General features: G+C 32.1%; 2 protein-coding genes across 5 annotated transcripts; both read left to right on the forward strand.

Moving 5' to 3' along the window:
• Positions 1–2,798: 2,798 nt before the first annotated feature.
• Positions 2,799–4,343, forward strand: LOC107938216 (F-box protein SKIP27). 4 transcript variants are annotated; one of them, XM_016871304.2, is made up of 4 exons: positions 2,799–3,129; positions 3,261–3,560; positions 3,663–3,737; positions 3,843–4,343. In XM_016871304.2, exons 2-4 carry the CDS (start codon positions 3,273–3,275, stop codon positions 4,035–4,037), a joined length of 558 nt encoding a protein of 185 aa, XP_016726793.1. In that variant the 5' UTR covers positions 2,799–3,129; positions 3,261–3,272; the 3' UTR covers positions 4,038–4,343. The 4 variants fall into 4 exon arrangements, with proteins under 4 accessions (XP_016726793.1, XP_016726794.1, XP_016726796.1 ...); XM_016871305.2 differs by having other exon boundaries at positions 2,801–3,129; positions 3,250–3,560; XM_016871307.2 differs by having other exon boundaries at positions 2,802–3,122; positions 3,250–3,560.
• A 6,459-nt stretch (positions 4,344–10,802) lies between these two features.
• On the forward strand, positions 10,803–13,341 carry LOC107938227 (vacuolar protein 8). The gene has a single exon (XM_016871320.2). It carries the CDS (start codon positions 11,386–11,388, stop codon positions 13,111–13,113), a length of 1,728 nt encoding a protein of 575 aa, XP_016726809.1. The 5' UTR covers positions 10,803–11,385; the 3' UTR covers positions 13,114–13,341.
• Positions 13,342–21,838: the final 8,497 nt, after the last annotated feature.

Here is a 21,838-nt window from a genome sequence, read left to right on the forward strand (position 1 = left end):
ATAAGGTCAAATTGGAACAAAGTTGAACAAAGTTAACATTTGATATTTAAAATTTGATATGAAAATTTATTATTTTTCATTTACAGTTCAACTCCAAATAAAATATTTTATTTGCAGAACCATAAAAAAAATTTCAAAATATAATTTTGTTAAACAGTAAAAGTTATTCTTAAATAATAAATATTAACTTTGTTCCAATTTAGTCTAATTTAATTCCCTTTTATAAAACATGGACTAAATTAATACATTTTAATAGTAGATGAACTAATTTGATCCGATTCTTATAATAAAGGAACTTGCTAAGTATATGCACTTGTAATAAACCAAACAAATATACATATAACTTGTTCTAATTCATTCTCTCTCTACTACAATACAATGAATTGGCCCCAAAAATTTAATGATAAAATCATGATTGTAAGAATCATAGTTGAAAATTGATTGCTCAATCGATATCATAAAATTAAAAATAAAATTAAATTGGATTAGTAAAAAATCAATTTAAAATGCCAAAAAAAAATTATTCCAACTAGTTAAAACTATTTTAAATATTTAATTTTATTATTTATAAAATAAATGTTTCTATTTCTATTTATTTGTGCTTATTAACTTTCACATAGAATTTTTAGATTTACATATATTGTAACACCCCTTACCCGTATTCCGAGCCTAGAATAGGGTACGAGGCATTACCGAACTTAATATGATCAATTATGTAAAAATCAGCCATAAAACTGCTTCTTGCCGTCCAGCCCAAAGAGACCTTGGGTCTATTTCCCTTTTAAACCCTCTTTCTTTTATCATTTAAGCTATTTAATCATTTCCCAAAATTTTGCATTTAATACAATCTAGTCCTTTTTGTTCAATTAACTATCAGAACTTTAAAATTTCTTGACGAAACTTTAATACTGACTTATTAACACTCTATAATTATTTATAAAAATATTTATGGCTTGATTTAAAATTCCCGAGGTCTCGATACCTCGTTTTCGATTCTAATTATTTTAATATTTATTTTTAGCACACTATTCACCACTTCAAAATTTTTCCTAACTTCACATTTAAATTATACTCACTAAATTAATAATATTTCCTACTCATTTGTCGGATTTAGTGATCTCGAATCACTGTTCCGACTCAACTGAAAATTAGGCTGTCACATATATATATATATATATATATATATTATGATTCACCAGTTGAATTACTAGTCTAATTCTCACAACATTGGCCAATAACCACCACTAATCGTCACCTTGGAAGCAATTGACAACCACCATCAAAGTAGCCGACTGCCATCATTGTCTCCAAATCCATTTTTTGCTATTTCTTGTTTTGTATAGTCTAGGGTTTCAATGGATTGAGCTAATCATATTTGCATCAAGCCCCTCTCTCTCTCTATATATATTATAATATTAATATATTTTATATTTACTCAAATGTAGTCTAATCTAAAGTATAGGTCTCAAAATTTATTCAATCTCATCCATATTTATGAATGATTAAATAAAACAAGTTTTAAACTTGTTCATATTATATTTAATTTAATATTTATTTATATGCTTTCTTTTTATTAAAAATTTGAACATAAAACACTTCATATTTTTAATGTTTAGATTATATATTATTATAGATTTAATTTATATAAATTAAATTTTAAATATATAAAAATAAAACATAACAATATATTACATAAAACAAGTCAAACTTGAATTTGAAGTATTGAAATCCAAGCTTGATTCATATGTTAAATGTGGTTAATAATTTTGTCAAAATCTATTTTTGAAATATCATATTTTTATTTAAACCCTCATATTTTATGAATAAACCCAATAATTTCACCATGAAATAAGTTTAATAACAATCAAGTATACTCGTGAGATTTATTCTCGTTGATAACTTATTCCCTCCTCTGATTCTTCCAACTCAACTGAAAATGTTTTCTCTTTTTTTCCTCGAATGTTGCTGCTACTTGATTCTTTTTTATTCTGTTTAATTTATAATTTTGAAATGAATTTTTTTAAAAAAAATTGAAGTATTTTGTAATTTTCTTGCTATAAAATATCAATCATTGATACAATTGGACACATTTGAAATAAATACGAAAGAGTAGTAAGATAGAGAGAAAATAAACAAAGAGAAATAACATTTTTTAAAGCGATTTTACATTTGAAATAAATTAAAAAAAAATAAAGAGCATTCAAACAAACTTTCAGAAGCCTTTATTTTATTTTTAATTTAAAAAAAATATTTTGGGTAAATGGAACCTGAGTTTTTTAAAGTTTAAACCAAGGTAGCTCTTAATTTTCCGCGGAATTCAACGGTAAAAGACTAAATATAAAAAAGAAAATGATAATAATGAGCATGAGTAGAAATAAAAGTAGAATTTTAGAGATTAAGTATTCACGTATGTTGACCGACCAAATGTATAGGAATAGGACCCACCCTTGTTAAATATATGCAACAAAAGCCGTCAGCCTCCAATTTGGGAGAACAAACCAATGGCTGCTGTTAAATCTTTTATTATCGTCCGCCCAATATCGCCAAACTCATATCCACCTTACACGTGCCTCATCTACCCACAGATGAACAAACACCAAAGTTGCTAAAATGAAAGCAGACCGACAAAGCCGACTTGGACCGACCATATCTCCACCATCACCACTCAAGTTGCTTCTCACCTAAGCTAATTTTTCTACACGTGTACATTCCCAACGGCTAGTTTTTCTTTTCTTTTTATTTTTGTTTAACCGCGAAGGCAATATATTAAATTCTCTCTCTCCCGACACGCACGAGGGAGCGAAAATTAAAAAAAAAAAAACCAGAATTTATTTATTTTTGGGGTTAAATAATCCAGTAGGTTCTAGATTTAAATTATTAAAAAAAGCTAAAATCGCGTAGATATTTCTGTTCTTTTTAAAAAGAAAACCGCTTTTTTACCGGAAGTTTACATTTTTAAAGCAACTCTGTTTATAGAAGGCAGTTATTGTTTCCTTTCTTTAGCAGCACAACAATCAGTTCTTTTCTCTTAATTCTAGGGTTTTATCTGATCACTATAATCTAATCCATCAGTTTCCTCTGCCTTTTCTGCTTCTCTAAAGATCCTTTTGTTTCGTTTTGAGGTATAAGGTAGTTTCATTAACTCTTCTTAGATTCTCCTCTGCATATATATATATTCCATTTACTGATTGTAAAATCTAGTCTTTTAAGTCTCTTTTTTGAGTGGGTTTTGATTCTGATTATCTAAAGACTTTTAACAGTTGGAGTTGGATATGGAAATGGCTTTGAGCAAAGTACTCCGTACTTCTTCATTGAACTTGAATCACGGTGGAGTAAATGAGGAGGAAGAGTTACGGTTAGGGTTTGTGAGACGCTCGCTTGGATTAGGGAGGAAAAGGGTCGGCATATCAAATGATATGGAGGATTTTTCGCCTCTTGATTTCTCTGCAACCAAACTTCCACTGTTGAAAAGGCAATGCAGCGAGAGGATAGTCATGATGGTGACGTTTGATGATTACCATGAAAAATCATCTCTTGAATCACTTCCTCAAGATCTTCTTGTAAGTGCTAAAAAAACCCATAGCCTCAATTGTTGTTATTAGTTTCTATTTTTGGATTGAGTTGTGATTAATGAGAAAGATTTTTGCTTTTCCTATCTGCAGATTAGGATTATTTGTGGTGTGGACCATGAAGATTTGAAGCGACTTTTAATTGTTTCCAAATCAATCAGAGAAGCTGTGAGTATAGTAAAATCATTTAATTTGGATTGTACACTGTTCACTTCCTGCTTGTTAAGTATTTTAACCTGATTTTGACTCTGATTGTTCCTTTTCTTTTCTCAGACTGTAATTGCAAAGCAGTTGCATTTTGCTTATAGCACACCAACAAAGGTCAAGGCTTTTCGAACATCCATTGATTTCGAGGAACCAAGTGAATTAGACGAGATTGAAGCTCCAAATGCACCGAGGCAATGGAGGTCTCATAGGTCAATCAACCGGAATAAACTGGCTGATATTTCAGTGGCATTGTTTGCTTGATACGAAGAAGATTGTAAATAGCCTGTAGAAATAGTAGTAGTTGTTGTAGATTAAAAGGGGATTGATTAGTGGATCTGGTTGTCGGATCATTGTACATGGGGTAAGATTCTAGACAAGCAATTTCTTCAAATGTTTCGTTGAAGATACATGGTTGCTTTTTAGCTCGTTTTTGTATCTTTGTGTACATGATAGAAAGAAAGGGGGATTTCAGATTCCGGTGTATTTGTTTGGAGGGCAATCTTTACCCTTCTGATTTGATAAAGTTGATTCTAATAATATAATAAGTGCAGACATTTCCTCGTATAATCTATACTCTTGGTAGATTTCAGTTGCTAGATTTTGTGATAAATTGTACAACTTTGAAGCTGAATCAAAGAGGGGATTTCATGCTTTACTGTTTAATAATGGTGTACAAACACGTCCGTTCCTTACTGATATCATCTGAGGTCTTTCTATAAAAACTGCAGTGCCGGTGCCATTTCTTGAGGAAATGTTGAATGGCTTGCCTTTGATCAAAGACATTTCCAATCTATTTTCTACTGATTTATGACAGACCATAGATTAATGAATGGGAAATGTATTTCTAAATCTTCTTCCTATATGGGATGAACAACTATTGAAGAGTTTGAAATCCATTGAAAATTTTCAAATTTTGACTAAAATTTTGACAAGTAAAAAAGGCAATTAACAGAGAATGAATTGAAGTGTGTGTGAACTGTGAACTAATATGACAGCTATTGGTTGCAAAATTATGGAAATCTTGATTTCAGCAATAAAAAATCAATTGATTTTTAATGCTGGTAATATTTTGAGGAAGGCTTTATAGTTTAGTCTGCAAATTGTCTCTCACTGTTAAATGTTGATAATAAATTTTACCTATCGTTCCTTTCAACAGGCAAAAATTATTTTTATTTGGATTAGGAAAGTGATAAATGGTATTGTTAATGGTAATTTTTGCACAAATTTGGGATTGAGCATCCGTTAGTATTGTCTCTGGTACATAATTTTATTTATTCAAATAAGTTTAGAAAATAATTTTATACAAAATTCGAATCAAAACGAGAATATCTCATTCTTAAATTTTAGGCAGAAGTTAGATCACCAAAAATCAATATCCAATTTAATTGCATTTAAATGAATTCTACTTGCATTATGAAAGTGATGATACTTTTTTGCACAAATTTCAATTGATTGTGGCATTGTTATAGAATCTATTTAAGGGTCCATGTTTAATACAAGTCAAAATGCAAGGGAAAAGGCCTCTTTTTTTAGTGCTTACTTTACCAGCTTGTTAATGCAGAACATCATCAGCCTGATTTGAACTTAAAGAGAATCCGATGTTCTTTTATTTATAGTATAACCAAGTCTTTATCTTTACAATTTAATACATATCTTATTTTAGAAATTGTTGCTAAGATTATGTCATCCCACTAATCTCATTTCTTGCTAGATTTCTTGAGGATGTACTTTGCTTCACATTAGCAACCCCCCATACACTGATTAAAAATTTTGAGATAAATCTTAAAACTAAACATCAACTTTAGTTTAGTTTACTACATGATACATAAGTTTAAAAAAATAAAAATAAACTCTACTTATTTATTTCATTAAAGTTTATGCATTACATTTGTTTGGGTAAATGTACCTGAGATCTCCCTCTATAAGTCCCAATCAAATTAGTCCCTCTACTATTAAATGGATCAACTTAGTCTCTATACTGTCAAAAGTATTAGATAATTTTTAAAGTTATATAGTTTTGTAACTATAATTTTTTTTTTGGAATTGAACAGCAATTGAAAAAAAAAAGATAATTTTCAAATTATTTTCTATACAGTAAATATTGATTCTGTTACAATTTAAACTTATTTGCAAGGGCGTAGCCAGGGGGCTGGCATGGGCCCCGCCCCCTAAAATGGAAAATTTCATTTTAGGCCCTTAAAATTTTTTAAAAATTTTAAATTAGTAAAGATAAAATTACATTTTAGCCCCCCTAAAATTATAAAAATTCAATTTAATCCTTTACAAATTATAAAATTATAAACTATAAAAAATTAAAATTTCATTCGGCCCCCTAAAAAAATTTTCTGGCTTCGCCCCTGCTTATTTGATTCTTTTTAACAGTGTAAAGATTAAAATAATGATTTTAATACTGAAGAAACTAATTTAGTACAATTCCTATAATATAGAGAGTTTTAAGCCATATCTACCCCTAAAATTTTCTTAACCATAAACTTCTCAGAAAGGGAGCATATCTGCAAGAAGCAATTATACCCACATCCAAATTTGATTTACTACGATTTCATAATTGAAGCCCAGGGAAGGGAGCATAGGCTTGATGGGCTTGAAATGCTGCTTATTCAGCTGGTTTCAAAGGAATCAGCCCAATAGAGAGGTCCAGTAAAAGATTTATCACGATCTCATCACTCTTCTGTCACGTAAATTATGATGTATTTGGTGGGTATTAATCATTAATTTGATACTTCAATTCACACTTGGAATTTGATGGCATTATTACTTGGATTTTGGGTTTGGTGAGATGAAACCGTTTAGGTTTTTGTTGCATGTCATCGCAAACAGTCTTGAGCTTCAATCCAATGACACCATGACATAAGCTTTGTTTAAGCAACTTTCTGGTGAGCTATATCTTTCAATTTTAAAGCAACCATAATAACCATATATTGCTATTGGGATCTATATTTGGAGGTCCCATGCATCACGCTTTTTCATTATCTTGCCCTGGAAGTTACAAAAGCTCCATTCCATCCATCAATTATATACAAAATTTGGAAGCTAATTATTGGATCGCACTTGGAAATAAATTAAATTACGATTGTATAGTCAACTAGTCATGTTTTTGCATATGCCACAATTGATGCAATAGCATATAGAGAAAGCAATAAATGGGTGAGAGTTGGAAGGGCTTAATCGCCATGATTTCTGGGTTTCAGCACATGCATGTTTTGATGTTCAATTTTCATTGACTGGTCACACACTTCATGGTCTCCTAGGCCATATGCCTTAAATAGCTACTTGAAATCAAACCCATTTTTGCTTTGCAGGCACCACATTGTGTAGCGGTCTTTATTATGTTTGTTCAAATAGTAAGCACCCCCTTCAGCCCTCAATAGTAGGCTTAAGGATTCAATTATAGAATCCCTATCAATGAATCACATCACCGGTCATTATTAATAGATTTTTCAAATCTGGTTATTTTGAAATTAGATCAAGATGTGTGATTAGAAATTTTATCTTTTATGTCATTAACATGGTTCAACACTGAATTTTTAAGCCAAAACAAGAGAAAAGAATCAACATATAATTGGAAGATTCGACTAAGAAGTGAGAGAAATCAAGCAGACCCAAATGTCTCCATCAACCCAAATTCTGTAATTTTACCCTATTTTAGCTCATTATTGGATCATTTTTCCTTCACTTGTTTTTGGAGTAGATGAGCATGAAATATATTAGTTATCTTTACCTTTCTCTTTGAAGCAAAGGTATATTGTAATTGTGCACTCGTTTAGCATTTTCACTTGTGACCTACTCAAAGGTGTGCCAAGATCATCACTTTCCTGCTTTAGCGCACAATTAATATAACGTACCTAACGCCTCCTTTGGCATTAAACAACAAAAACAGTACAGAGGATTCATTCTACGTCTTTTTACACAGTGTAGCTCCACAAACAGCTCTATCTCCAATAATGGAATAAAGAAAAATAACTTTACAACTAACACACGAAACTAATAAACAAAAACATTACATATCACATAACCATGGTGACAACAAAACAATCAAAGCTTTTGAAAACTGGTTGAAACTAAATCGTAAGAAGAAGCTTAAGGAACTCTTATCTCATTCTAACTGAGTTTACTTATTGGATCTTGTATGATAATGATGAGATGTAGACAAGATAAAAAAATAAAAATAAACCAAGTCCCCACTACTGATAAGGCTGGTGAATATGCAAGTACTCGACGGATTTGACAAGCATTCGGTCCCCCCAAAGGTGATGGGTTGAGGCCATGTGCTTACCCAATTATGCTGTTAAAAGAGGATGAAGAATCATCCAACACTGTTTGGGTGAAACATTCAGGTTTTAATGGAATTTGCCGACTCCCTTTGCTTCTTAAAGAAAAACCCATATCTTTTCTTTAATCAGTTCTACAAATATAGAGTTTAAATTTTGATTAATAAAATCCATCTTAAAGGTTTGTAAAGACTTAGTTATTGTGTAAAGATGTTATGAAAAACATTCATCCGTGACTCGCACAATAATGGGGCACTTTGTCTAGGAATACGACAGTTGTAGCATGGAACTAGACATCTAATCATGTCATGTTTAGTTCATGGGTCATTCATTTTTTTAAAAACATTTCGTTTGTCTTCTTCTAAGGGTTGATATTTTTTGTTTCCTTTGTGCCTCCTCTTTTTTGTGTAAGGAACAGATACCCTAAATTCCTCATCATCTTTTCCTCTAGAAACTTTCATTAATTTTAATGACTGGGATCAATTCCCTTTATGTTATCTTTTAGCATAATATATTCGCTTTGACAAGAACACAGCTCTTTGGCTTTTTCTTCAGCTTCTCTCATAACCCTAAACCTCACCAAGCCTAAAATAAGGATAGAAAAAGAAAGCTATATATGTGACTGCTACTTCAAGGCATCTAACAAAGGGGCTTCACATGGTTTTGAAGTGGTGGAGGGCTTTTTTCTTCTCTTTTTTTTTCCATGCTGAGAATATTGAAAGCTACTTCCTTTTTTTTGTTTGTTTTGGGGGGGGGGGGGGGTTTCTCTTTTCTCACCAAATGGAAAGGGTGTCCTTAGAAATTGGGTGGTCCATAAAGGCTTTGCCTTTATTTGTTTGTTTTGTCTCAAAGCCTTAATCCTGCAGCTTTGTCTCTATTATGGCCTTCATTTACATCTTACTTATTGGCTAATTTGTGGGTTTTAGTAACCAATTGTCCCAATAACTTTTTTATTTTTAATATTCATTCATACAATCATTTTAATAAAAGCCTTAAAAGATAATATTTCGTGAAAGCTACGATTTTCTAAAACATTTCCTTTTGATTTTCATGTGATTCTTAATTAGTATACTTTATTCATTTACTTGTTAAAGAGATAAAGTAAAGTAAGTTTTACAGAGAAGCTTAAGGATTATATGCTTTCGTGGAGTATGTGAATCAGTAAAGAAATCACAAACACAATTTTCACATCATATTCCTCACTATACTCACCCTTTTCTACTTACTCCCTAAAACTAGTTGTCTAAATTTGTTCATAAATCTCTTTAACAATCATGCTTATCATTTGCATTTTTTCAAAGTTCAAAGTGGGAAAGTTTGTAATTTTTTTTTATAGTTTAATATATTAACGATTGATATAATTGTCATTATAATGTGTATAAAAATTTTAATCGATATCTCTACTATATTAATATTAAAATATTAATCATAAAAAATTTAATATAATAAGATAATATACATACACGGTGGTTGAGACACTTCATTTCCTGATTTTAAGATTGTTGTCTATCAATTTTTTACGTATATTTTACATGGACGAATAATTTGGTAAAGAGAGAGGCGTAATTAGTTAAGGATGGAAGGAATTAAATATTGATATAATTAAGTAAAGTTGAGAATGTTGCCAACCTTAAACAAACCATCTCGTGCATTAGACGCAATGTTTTATATTTTAGTGGTTCTGTTAACCCAAGTCTTAAGTCGGATATTAAAATTAGTTAACTGAACTACATTTCAACTAATATTATATAATAATTAACTAAGTTATAGCCATTGTTGTACTCATCTTACAAACTTCCAAACATCTAAGCTGAAGCCTCTCTCACTCAATTCTCGCCTTTTTCGTCTTAAACTCCTCGTTTTAATTATATGAACTTATCACCTGAGATTTAAGTACTGAAACTGAGGTATATCAAATTATATATGAAACTGACAATTTAAGTAATAAATTGAATAACTAACCCAACTCAACTTAATTTATTTTCATGTAGTTTATACAGGTGAAACTCGAACCTAAACATTTTTGGAACATTTGGTTCAGTGAATGTAAAATTAAATTTGATAATAACATTATATGAATGTAAGGTTATTGTCTTATACGGGTAGAATGTTAAGTATGTTTCGTTGCCCGTTTGATCTATTTGATTAGAAGGAAAGATCGATGTTTAGTCGATGGAAAAAAACTAGTTAAAAAGAATCTTTATTATAAAATTTATTTATTTTAACAAGTTTAATTTCTTTAATATATTCTAATCTTAATTTGTATAAAATTATAATAATTTTTATTTTTATTAAGTGAATATATGATATTGAAATAAATTTATAAATCATAATTATGACAACCTTAAATATTTAAATTAAATAAGAGTATGCTCATAAACTAAAATAAATTAAAGAATAGATTGTACATTCAGACATTTTGGTACTAATTAAAAATATAAAATTATGAATTGACTAAAATATGAATAATCTTATAAAATTAAAATCATATTCAACCAACCATTAAAATCTCAAAACATCAACTTTGATCCCATGTGTTAAAAGGCGCGCAAGGTAGATGTGTATGTATTGAAAGTAACGCTTACCTAATACGTCAACAGTTAAATTGAGTAGTAATTACTGCACCATATGATGTTCTGCTGCTCTGAAACGTGATTTTAGTTACCTGCTAATCTCATTTGCAGGTAGATTTCATTAAAGTTATATTCCCAAAAAGAAAAGAGGCTGTATTTGGGGAATAAATTCCTCCTCCTACAAAATATTTACTGCCCACTTGTGATGGCTGCATCCAGATTTTTTGCTACCTAGATTTTTATTCCCAAACAGCTAAAACCCAGAGCTAGAGCTACCCAAGGTAAATCCATTCATATACAATCATCAGAACAGATAAAATACACTGTTGTGTCGTGTCCTTCATCAGACACACATGTCCTTTTAAACATGCATCTTCTAATCTGAATCACATCACTTACTCTGATCTTTAAACATGTTTCCAACTCCCAACAGTCTGAGTTTCAGCCCCTTTTTTTTAACCATGGTTATTATGACAGAAATACCCTTGGCTTCATCCTACTGACTTGTCACTATTATATAAAGTTCCAAAATGTCAGCCCTGTAAATGTACAATAAAGTCTCAAATTTGTTTCGGCTGCAAACATAGAGATAACTTTGAATATGGATAGGGAGTCACTGCCTCTTCTTTCTCTCTCTCTCGTCTTCTGATAAGATCACCTATTTCTTCCTTAGATTCCTTTTGTAAAAGAAAAATAAAATGGGTTTGCTTCAAAATTCGTGATAAAAGATTAAAGAAGACAGCAACAATGGGAGAAGAAGAGCAACACCAAAACTCGACAGAATCTTTCATGGCAATGAAAGCTGGTCTCAGGCAGGCCATTGAGGTTATATCTTCTTTGATTTTCCTTTCTCATTCTATCAAAGTTTTCAGCGTTAAATGGCAGCTTATCCGAAAGAAGCTTGAAGAGTTAAATTCAGGCTTAATGGCCGCTGAAAACTGTGATTCAAGCCAAAACACACGTGTCTTTTCTGGCTTGATCCCTTCCGTTTTGGTCACTGCAAATGAGTGTCATAATCTTGCAAGAAGCTGTGCGGATCTTTCCTACAGTGGCAAGCTCTTGATGCAAAGCGACCTTGATGTGATGATTGCAAGATTTGACAGCCATGTAAAGAATCTCTCTGGGATTTACAGTGCTGGGATTCTGAGCCATGGGTTTGCCATTGTGGTTTCAAGGCCTGGCCTTGGTGCTGGTAAAGACGACATGAGGTTTTACATAAGAGATTTGCTGACAAGAATGAAGATAGGCGACATAGAAATGAAAAGGCAAGCCTTGGTTAATTTATATCAAGTTGTGGATGAAGATGAGAGGTATGCTAAACTCGTTGTGGAAGTTGGTGACGTTGTGAATGTGTTAGTAGGCTTTCTTGATTCACCTGAGATGGAGATTCAAGAGGAGGCTTCAAAGATTGTATCTTTACTATCAGGGTTCGATTTGTACAAGGGGGTTTTGGTTGGAGCTGGGATTATCGGGCCTTTGGTTCGGGTTCTGGAAAATGGCAGTGGGTTGGGTAAAGAAGGAGCCGCTAGGTGTCTTCAGAGATTGACTGTTAATTCAGACAACGCATGGTCAGTGTCGGCTCATGGTGGGGTGACTGCCCTTTTGAAAATATGTTCAAGCGGTGAGTTTGGAGGGGAACTGATTGGTCTTGCTTGTGCGTTGTTGAGAAATCTTGTTGGGGTTGACGAGATAAAGAGGTTTATTGTTGAAGAAGGTGCCATTTCAACGTTCATCAAGCTTGCAAGATCAAGAGATGAAATCGTGCAGATAAATTCAATGGAGTTCCTTCAGAATATGGCTTCCGGAGATGACTCAGTTCGTCAAATGGTTGTTAGAGAAGGAGGGATCCGTGCATTAGTACGCGTTTTGGATCCGAAATCATCGACCTCTTCAAAGACAAGAGAAGTAGCATTGAGGGCAATTGAGAATCTATGTTTCTCTTCACAGAGTTGCATAAACATGTTGATGAATTTCGGGTTTATCAATCAACTGTTCTTCTTGCTACGCAACGGTGAGGCTTCGGTTCAAGAATTGGCACTGAAGGTAACGTTTAGGTTGTGTAGCGCATCAGAAGAGGCTAAAAAGGCAATGGGAGATGCCGGTTTCATGCCTGAACTTCTCAAATTGCTCGATGCAAAGTCATATGAAGTGCGTGAAATGGCAACCGAGGCACTCTCTAGCTTGGTATCGGTCCCAAAAAATCGAAAACGATTCGTTCAAGATGATCGGAACGTAGGCTTTCTTCTCCAGTTGCTTGATCAAGAGGATAGCATATCAGGTAATAAAAAGCTCTTACTTTCTATATTAATGTCATTGACAAATTGCAACAGTGGGAGAAGAAAAATTGCCAGTTCCGGATATCTAAAGAACATAGAAAAGCTCGCTGAAGCTGAAGTTTATGATGCCAAAAAACTTGTCAGGAAGTTGTCTACCAACAGATTTCGTAGTATTCTAAGTGGATTTTGGCATTCTTGAATGTAATATTTTTGTTTTTGTTTTTGCTTACTGTATATCTCTGCATAAGCGTTATGCAAGTCTCATTAACTTGTTTTTACAAATCTTTTAATGTCACTGTATCCTAAATCCTTCTCCTTCGTAAAAAAGAAAAAGAAAAAGAAAAGGAAAAACAGCTTTTGAACAGCTTTTTGTTTTACTTGTAATCATTAGTAATCAAATAAAAGCTGTTCTTATAGATTCTGTAAAGATACTGTGGCATTCTTGTTTGGGAATTACAGATTCATACATATATACATATATATATTAAAATATTGTGCAATTGCAGTTTTATTAGTTAATATATGGTGTAGAAATGGTGGAAAGCAATTGAGGTGCTTGCACATGGGAAAGGCATGAAAATCCAGAATTGGCATGTGAACAGTGGCAATCAAGGTCTTGTCAGCTGCCATCATGGGACAGAAGGGATAGTGATTGATGAAAGTTACTTCTCTATCTGTTTGTGTTATTGCCAGCATTATCTTCTTCATCTTATCATGATTTTTCTAATTCATTAATACCACTTAATATTCTGATATAAAAGCACAGGCTTAGATCGCCAGGCATCAGTTTATTATTAGCTTGAGGATTGAGATATAGGATATAGAAGCATGATAATTGAGAGACAACTGTTTGAGTCAATTGAAAGAGGTTTTGATGGCCTAATGTTGAGGATCTAACCATTTGTAGAGTACACGAATTTAATGGTAATAAGTTAGCCGACTTGGTTTAATTAGGGGTGTGGAGTGTGGACCATGTTATGAATCGAAACTGGAAGTTGAGACCCATATGTTTCACTTAGACTGCTGCTGGCAAGTTAAATGTTTCTTTTTGTGGTTCTGAGAGATGATTTCAATTGCTGTGAGAAGTTGAATCAATGAGCAATGATACCCACCAGAATCCAATGCCAAATGACACCTTGCTCAAGATTTGACTGCTTTCATTTCAATGGAAACCAGCCTCGTTGGCAAACCAAAAGAAATCAACAAATGCTGGTTAAATTTATTTAAACAAAAAAAAGAGGAGGAAAAATCCCAATCAACAAGACTACTTGATTTAGAAGTTGGGACATACAAAATATTCTAGGGAACCATATGGGATGATGAACTTCTCAACATTAATGATCAAGCCATGTAGCTACTGCAAATACACATAGTGTCCATGCTAAAAGAAAGGTTGATAAATGAAATACCTAGTTACTGTATACCAGTAAATATGACGCGGTTAGGAGCGGGTAAGTATTTATTAGCATTTAGGTGATTGAGAAGCAGGGCATCAGACTTTCTGTTCTGGTGCGGCGTACACCACAAGTTGCTTGCTGCTTTTAATTATTACAAGCAAAATTCTCATTTACTGCCACATAGTTTTTAGCACTGGACAAGATCTGATTTCACTTGCCTTTGCTAACATATAGGGATATAATTTGGGCCATGTTGTCGATTGGGAATTGAATTGGAAGAGCCCTTTAAACAAACCATCAAAAGACAAGTAAAACTATATCGGCCCAAAAGTATTGGATCCTATCTCAGATGAGGCAAATCTAGAAAATCTTTTCAAGCTTTAGTTTGTGCTACATTTTTGTTTCATTTGATAAGTGTACCCGAGTCCTAACATTGATTCGTCATTTTCCATGGCTACCGAACATGGTTTAGTAAGTACCCAAGTCATAAAGACTGTTTTCCATGAACCATGTATGCTGGTGAACAAATTGATTGTTATTCCATGTTGAATGACGAATTGTAGGCTGAACTATTCTCCCTGAAATATCATACTTCCAACTCTTGGTGGTCCATGATTTCTATGCACCATCAGTCACTAAGCTGTCAATTTAAATCAAATAAAAATATATTTATCCAAATCCAATTAATTTTACTTGTTCTGCTTGGGAAATTTGGTGAATAAAATAACTAAGGCGACAGCATCAGAAAAAAGAAATGCTGGTGGTGATGGACCACTATTAGTTTTTAGTTATCCTTTTCGAAGAACCAATCAAAGTATCCGATAACATGTGCAAATTTGGGCATGGAATTGAAAATTCAAAGCCAGCCCTTCACTCATAAACTGTCATTTTCATCGATATGCAAGTTTTTGCTGTCCTGCGTTTAATCTCTGCTGTCATGCTTTGCTCATCTATGTAATCTGATTTAGAGTGTAGCATGCGAGTATTTTTAATTTAATATATTTGAATATTATGGAGACTGGAGTAGAGTTGTTTTAATATTCAATGTTTGATTAAAAAAAAAATTTCTTATCCTTTGTTACTATGATGGAATCTTGATTGGGTAGCCAGAGAACAACTTGATCATTTAGGGAGCAAAGCTCAAATTTAACCGACAGTATTGGCTGTCAATGTAAACGTAGAGTGGTTATGTTGGAAGGGGTGAAATTAAAGATTTAATATCTACCTCCAAATCAAAAGTATTGGTCCACTTCATTAATACCGACATTTTATGTATTGTGGCAGAGACTTATCAAGCTTACTTCCTGGTAGAGTTTTCTTCTTACGAATAGTCAATTTTTAGGGTCAAATCCTTCATTTTTATTATATAGAACGCGGTCGTAGTCAGGAAAAAGGGTATGCAAATTGCAAGCCCCTATTGACCATTGTCCATCTACTTCTCAATTTACTTTCATTTTGGCTATATAATATGCACTGCAGTGGTAAATGATGCAACTTTACCATAGGCTAGTCAAGGTTTAATGCAAGTAAAAGTGAAGTCGAAATGGGTAAACAAATCTGTTGTAATTTTAAAATATACACATATGTTGTTGTATTATTATTATTGTTGTTGGATATCCATAAGGAGACATGGAAGAGGTTATGGTGATGTTGAGAAAAGTTGATTCACTCTGCAGGGTGAAGAGTCGGATGAGAGGAGTGAGCTAGGAAGTTAAGGAAGCAAAGGAGGATTTTGAGGACAATATGGAGGCTATAATGCTTGGGGATTTGATCATTTTTTCATCAAGTATATATAGCAGAGGTTTCCTGTTTGGTGGTATTGTCATGATAAACCTGCTATCAGATCATCATTGTGGAATGCATAGGAAGAATATTTGTGAGGAGACATATTGTATAATTCTCTTTGAATTATGGTGTAAAATAGTTAGGTTCAAGTGATGTTTGTTGGCTTAAGGAGTTATATTTTAAATAGAAGAGTAAATATCATTTTAGAGAAAATGAAAAGTTGATTAGAATCAGATCTTTTAAATTATTGATTTTTTAAATGACTAACCGTTAGATACAAAATAGAGAGACATCTCTGGAGTGGCTTGCTGCCATGTGTCCTAGGATGGAGGGTATAACAATTATTATTATTATTAAAGTCCCTTGAGAAGAAAACAATATTAAAATGGGTGATTAAACATGTGTTGGCATGTTCTTTTGTCTTTACATAAAACAGGTAGATTAGTAGAAAAATTGCAATAAATTAATTTAAATGTTGGAAGCAATGACAAGGATATACAATTAATTATAGTAATTATAAAAATGATAATAAACAACAAAAGCAATCTCGTGCTAAAAGAATGAGATGAACCGTCTACTTGCAGAATGTGAACGTTAGCTGACAATTCCAGTAAAAATACTAATATATTTTTTTCCCTTCAAATCTATTTTTCTCTGAAAGCATCCTCAAAAACTACAAAATTCAAGAAAAGGGGTTTATTGATTTTATTTTAGTTTTTTTATGAGGAAGTCAAATCGTGGTATTTTAATGATTAACTTCGTTTTTTTTTAAGAAAAAGATATTCAAGCTCTCACTTTAGTAAAATAAAATTATTTACCCTTGAAAATTGAAAAATATCCACTTGAAATAAAATGTGTATTTTAAATTAGAAAAGAAAGAGAGAGTGAGAGAGAGAGCAAATGGGCCAACATGGTAGTAATTAAATTTTAAAGATGTGATATTGGTTGGCTTTGAAGGAGCAGCACCATCTATTCATTTGAAGCCGAGAAAACCATGAACACCGCAACCCAAGTCGTCGAAATTATTATTATTAAAGCAAATTGACAGCTGAGATCATGTGAACCTAAAAACAATATTTGCTATTGCTAAGCAACGGCTATCTTATTCATATGCCCTTGGTCAATTTGTCATAACTAGCATGGCCGTTAAGTTAGTTTGCATTATTTTCAGATAAGCATAAACCAGCAAAGTAAGACTTCAAATTATAACCAAAAAAACAGAACCCAATTTTCATACTCATCTGCTTTTCTTTTCTTCATATTCCCGTAATGATTCTGACGAGTATTGGGTTGACTTAGATATTGCATTTGGAGCTCTCTTTTCTTCTCTATCTATGCTTATCCCTTTGATGGCCGAATAATGGTAGTAATAATAGTCTTCTTATACTTATCTTAAGTTAATAAAGGAAAGGTTGGCTGTGTTTGACCCTATGTCACCCAACTGGAAAATGCTGTAATTAAGTATACAAATGAAAACCCAAATCAAGAAGTAGGGCACTTTGGAATTGAATCTACTTAATTAACTTTTGAAACCTTTTTTTTAAAGAAAAGAGCTTTATTGGTCGAGTTCGACAATGCTGCATTATTGGGCTTCAAGAATTTAAACGCACAACATTTCATCCAAACTTTACTTCATTTCGACCTTATAATTGTGTTTTCCAGAATACAAATTGACTTGCATTTTAGTTTCAATCGTATATATACTTTACTCCCCAAATTAACTTAAAAATCTCTCATCTTTAATATTTAAAACATAAAGTATATATATTTGCTTAAAGCAAGTCTAGATAGAAAATCAAACTCAAGGGAACCGAACACTACACTGCAGAAATAGTTGGCAAACTACGCACGTGTGAACACAAGTCATTGCTTCATTGGGCTCTCAAACATCAAAAGTCCAACCGGCTTCAAGGATTCATTTTGAACAGGTGCGTGTGTGTGCGCGTGTGCGAGCTTTTTTTGTTTTTATATGTAGCGGTAATTTTAGTAAATAATGGTCTCATTTTACTTCACCAAGTGTTTAGCCCGATCAACTGAATCTTTAAAAAATTTGAGTTATCCTATATAAACCTACTAGCTTTATTTTGTTTATGGTTAATTACAAAATTGATTATTTAATATATCCAATTAAAACTACTAATATACTTGTAACTTATGAAACAAAATTATAATTATTATTTGACCTTTTACAATGTTTTATGTGTCATTTTGATGCCTTTAAGATATTTACTATGTATTTTAAAGTTATGTACATGTGAATATATTTATATTAAAAATAAATTATAATTTTTAAAATATTAAACTAAAAAATCAATATATATATTTGGTGTAATTATAAATTATATTGTACTCTCCACTGAGATTTTGAAAAGATAAAAATTTAAACTTTAAACATAATATTATTAAAGAAGAAACTACAAATCTCAAAAAAAAAATGCTTTAAGGAGGGAATCTCAGTCCTACCCCCACTAGGGGTGTGCAAATTTCGGGTCAGAATTAATTCGGTTAACCGACTAAATTCGATTAATCAGTCGGTTAACCGAATTAATTCGGTCAGGGTCGGTTAATAATTTTTTAAAAGTTTGGTTAACGGTTAATTCGGTTCAAAATCGGCCGGTTAACCGAATTAACCGAATTTAATAAATAATGTTATAATATATAAGTATTCGGTCAGTTCGGCTAATTTTTTGAAAATATAAATTAATAGGTCGATTTAGTTGGTTAATTTTTTATATGTTTTATACTTGTTTTAACCAAATATAATATATATTTCAGTTAATTCGGTTAACCAACCGAATTAACCGAAAAAATTTGGTTCGGTTAATTTTTTTAAAAAAAAATTTGATTTGATTAACGGTTAAGGGTTTAAAAGAGCTGATTAATTTAGTTAATGATAATTAGGATCAGTGATCGATTAACCATTGAACTACCCCTATACCCTACTCCTCTACCCAATCATTCCATGGAAGAAAAAGTTACCCAAGATATTACGGTAGTAACCTTTTGGATAGTGGCTACTAACCAGTAAGAAGTAACCAAGGCATGAGGTCCCCAGCTTCCTATTTGCACCACTTGACTCTTCCTCAGTTTCTGTTTTTCCATTGATTCCTTCCATTCTACTCTATTTGGGTCAAGCCACCCATCTTTGAATGCCCCCACCAAACCAAAAGGATATGGTTGTGGCTTTGGAAAAGTCAACCAATGGTTCATGGTTTACAACTTAGCGGTAACAGAGCCAACGGACGGTGCGTGCAAGCCAATATGCTGTATTGTTAACAAAGTACAGCACTTTAGCTCTCCAGTTGCCAGTTTTGGCAATCCAATGTTTGGGTCACGTCGGCTGTTTTGATGCGTTTGACGTCAACCATTGCTAAAAACAAAACTCCCTCTGCAAAAGAAAAATCGAAAGTGAGAAACGATGAAACCTCCAAAAGGGCACCTCCATTGGTGGGGAAAAAAAATATGTTACTTTCACCACAACTTTTATGCTAATGGGATTTGATTTACTTTGAGAATCTGCAACAGGAAGCCTTGTTTTCACACTTTTTTTCTTTTCCTTTATTTTGTACCTTCTTTCTCTTTTACTGATTTCTGTGCTTCTAGGATGTTTCCAAAGAGAACCTTCTATTCTTCACTTTTGTAAAAAGCACTCATAGTAAAAACCCCATTTATATGCCATTTAACTTTGTTTTGGTACAAAATATATGATTTCCAAGGGTTTTTTTTATTTTTCAAAAAATAATGACTAAACCCTAATTATTGATTAGTTGTTCTTCTCACTTTAAAGATCTTAAAATATTTCATTATTCTCGCTAAAATGATTAGTACACGGGTGATGATTCCTTTTGTAAAATAATTATTTAAAAACATAATCATACACATAATATTCCTGCTAATTTGTCGTTTCATTCTTTTTTCCTCCTCTATCCAGAGCAAAAAAGAGCAAAGAATAAAGAAGAGAAGTACTTGAGAATATATTTATTTAAGATGTATCCAAGTACGTTATTTCACCTCTGCTCAAAATGATAAATTTCCATGAGCCTCCATATACCCAAATATAATTTTCAAATAATCAACTCTTGGATGTATTATTCATTGAAACATCACGGTCAAATGCTTCTAGAAGTGAAATTAGGTGAGCCCCAAGCAAATATTCCACATCTTACACTGTAACATGCATATTCAACGTAATAGAGTTTGATGTCAATGCAATTGGACCACCCAAATCAAACAGTCTAATCTCGGGAAATTTATAATCGAACAATCAAAGCAAAACTAAAACAAGTGAGTTTCGTTTTATTACATATGTCCTACTGTGGTAAGAAAAACAAAACAAAACTAGTTCAGTTGAGTTGAGTTGAAGAAGATACTCCGTTTTGGGAGCTTTACAGTGTGTCTAATCTTATCTCCATGACTTCAGGGGAAACGACACTCACAGCAAAAGTCTTTCGAACACAACAATGAACAAATCTCCTCCAACGTCATCTCAAAATCTTCTCCAACCGAACTTCCCTCAATAATTGCGAAATCACCGCTCCTTTGCTCTTTCCATGCATGGTTAAAAAGATAAGAAATAAGATTCATGCATGGGATAATATCGATTCATTATGGTAAAAAATCGATTTTGCATTTTTTTATTATTTTAAATTTTTTTTATAAATGATCAGATCCAAAAATTTATCATTTTAATTTTATATTAATAATTAAAAATACAACTATTTAATTGATGCGAAATATGTTTCACAATGTCAATTAAGCTTTAGCTCGATTTATATTATTACTTCAACAACAAATATGAGGATACGAGTTATAAATATTTTTGGCATTGCATAAAAAAGTCCAACTGGATAAAAATGTTATTTTCAATCATTATGTTAAAGATATCAAATTGCTTCAAAACTTTATATTCATAAGATGTATAATTATATTGATAAATTTAACAATACAAATAAAATAAAATAAAAAGTAAGAAAAATATATAAAACTAATTTAATTTTATGCTAACTAATACAAGTTAATCACTTCTAATTTATTTATTACCATAATCACTTCTATCAATATTATGTCGATTGAGTCTTTAACTTGATTGGTATGGATATTGTTGCCAATGCAAGAGGATATAGCTTCGAGTCCGTTGAAGTGCATTATCACCCTATTTATGCGTTGAGGAGGAGCTATGAATAGTTTTAGTCATTGTGTCAACATAAGTAGATATGATTAGAAATTATAATGAATTTATTCAAAAAAAAAGATATCAAATATTCATTGAATTTTTTCCCTTAATTACAGAAATTAAAGTTTTTATAGGAAGAGATTCTAAAAATACTTGTTACAAGATTAGCATTATATTAAATACAATAAATAGAGGAAATCTGATATATATGCTAGAAATTATATATACATGTATCATCTATACTCGTAGGTTCTAATAAAGAAAGAAGAATTTACTCGTATATTTGGGGTATTCACATGGAATATAAAAAAGTTGGCTGTAAAGATGTTTAAGCTCACGTTTTATCCGCTTTATGACTTTAGTCCGACGTGACATATCTAACATTATCCGAAGTTGGATAAATAAATATAGGTGGAGAGGCTAATGTTTTTGGCCAACTCAGATTGAATAATATTTGACGTGTTGATTTCAGTTTAATCTTTTCCCAACTGTATGCCACCGACTCCTCCTCTTGAACACAATCTTAATTGTGGTGGGATTTTGTTACCAACACCTAAACTTTGTTTAAG

The sequence above is a fragment of the Gossypium hirsutum genome, chromosome A05 (genome assembly GCF_007990345.1).
Source record: "Gossypium hirsutum isolate 1008001.06 chromosome A05, Gossypium_hirsutum_v2.1, whole genome shotgun sequence".
Lineage (NCBI taxonomy): Eukaryota > Viridiplantae > Streptophyta > Magnoliopsida > Malvales > Malvaceae > Gossypium > Gossypium hirsutum.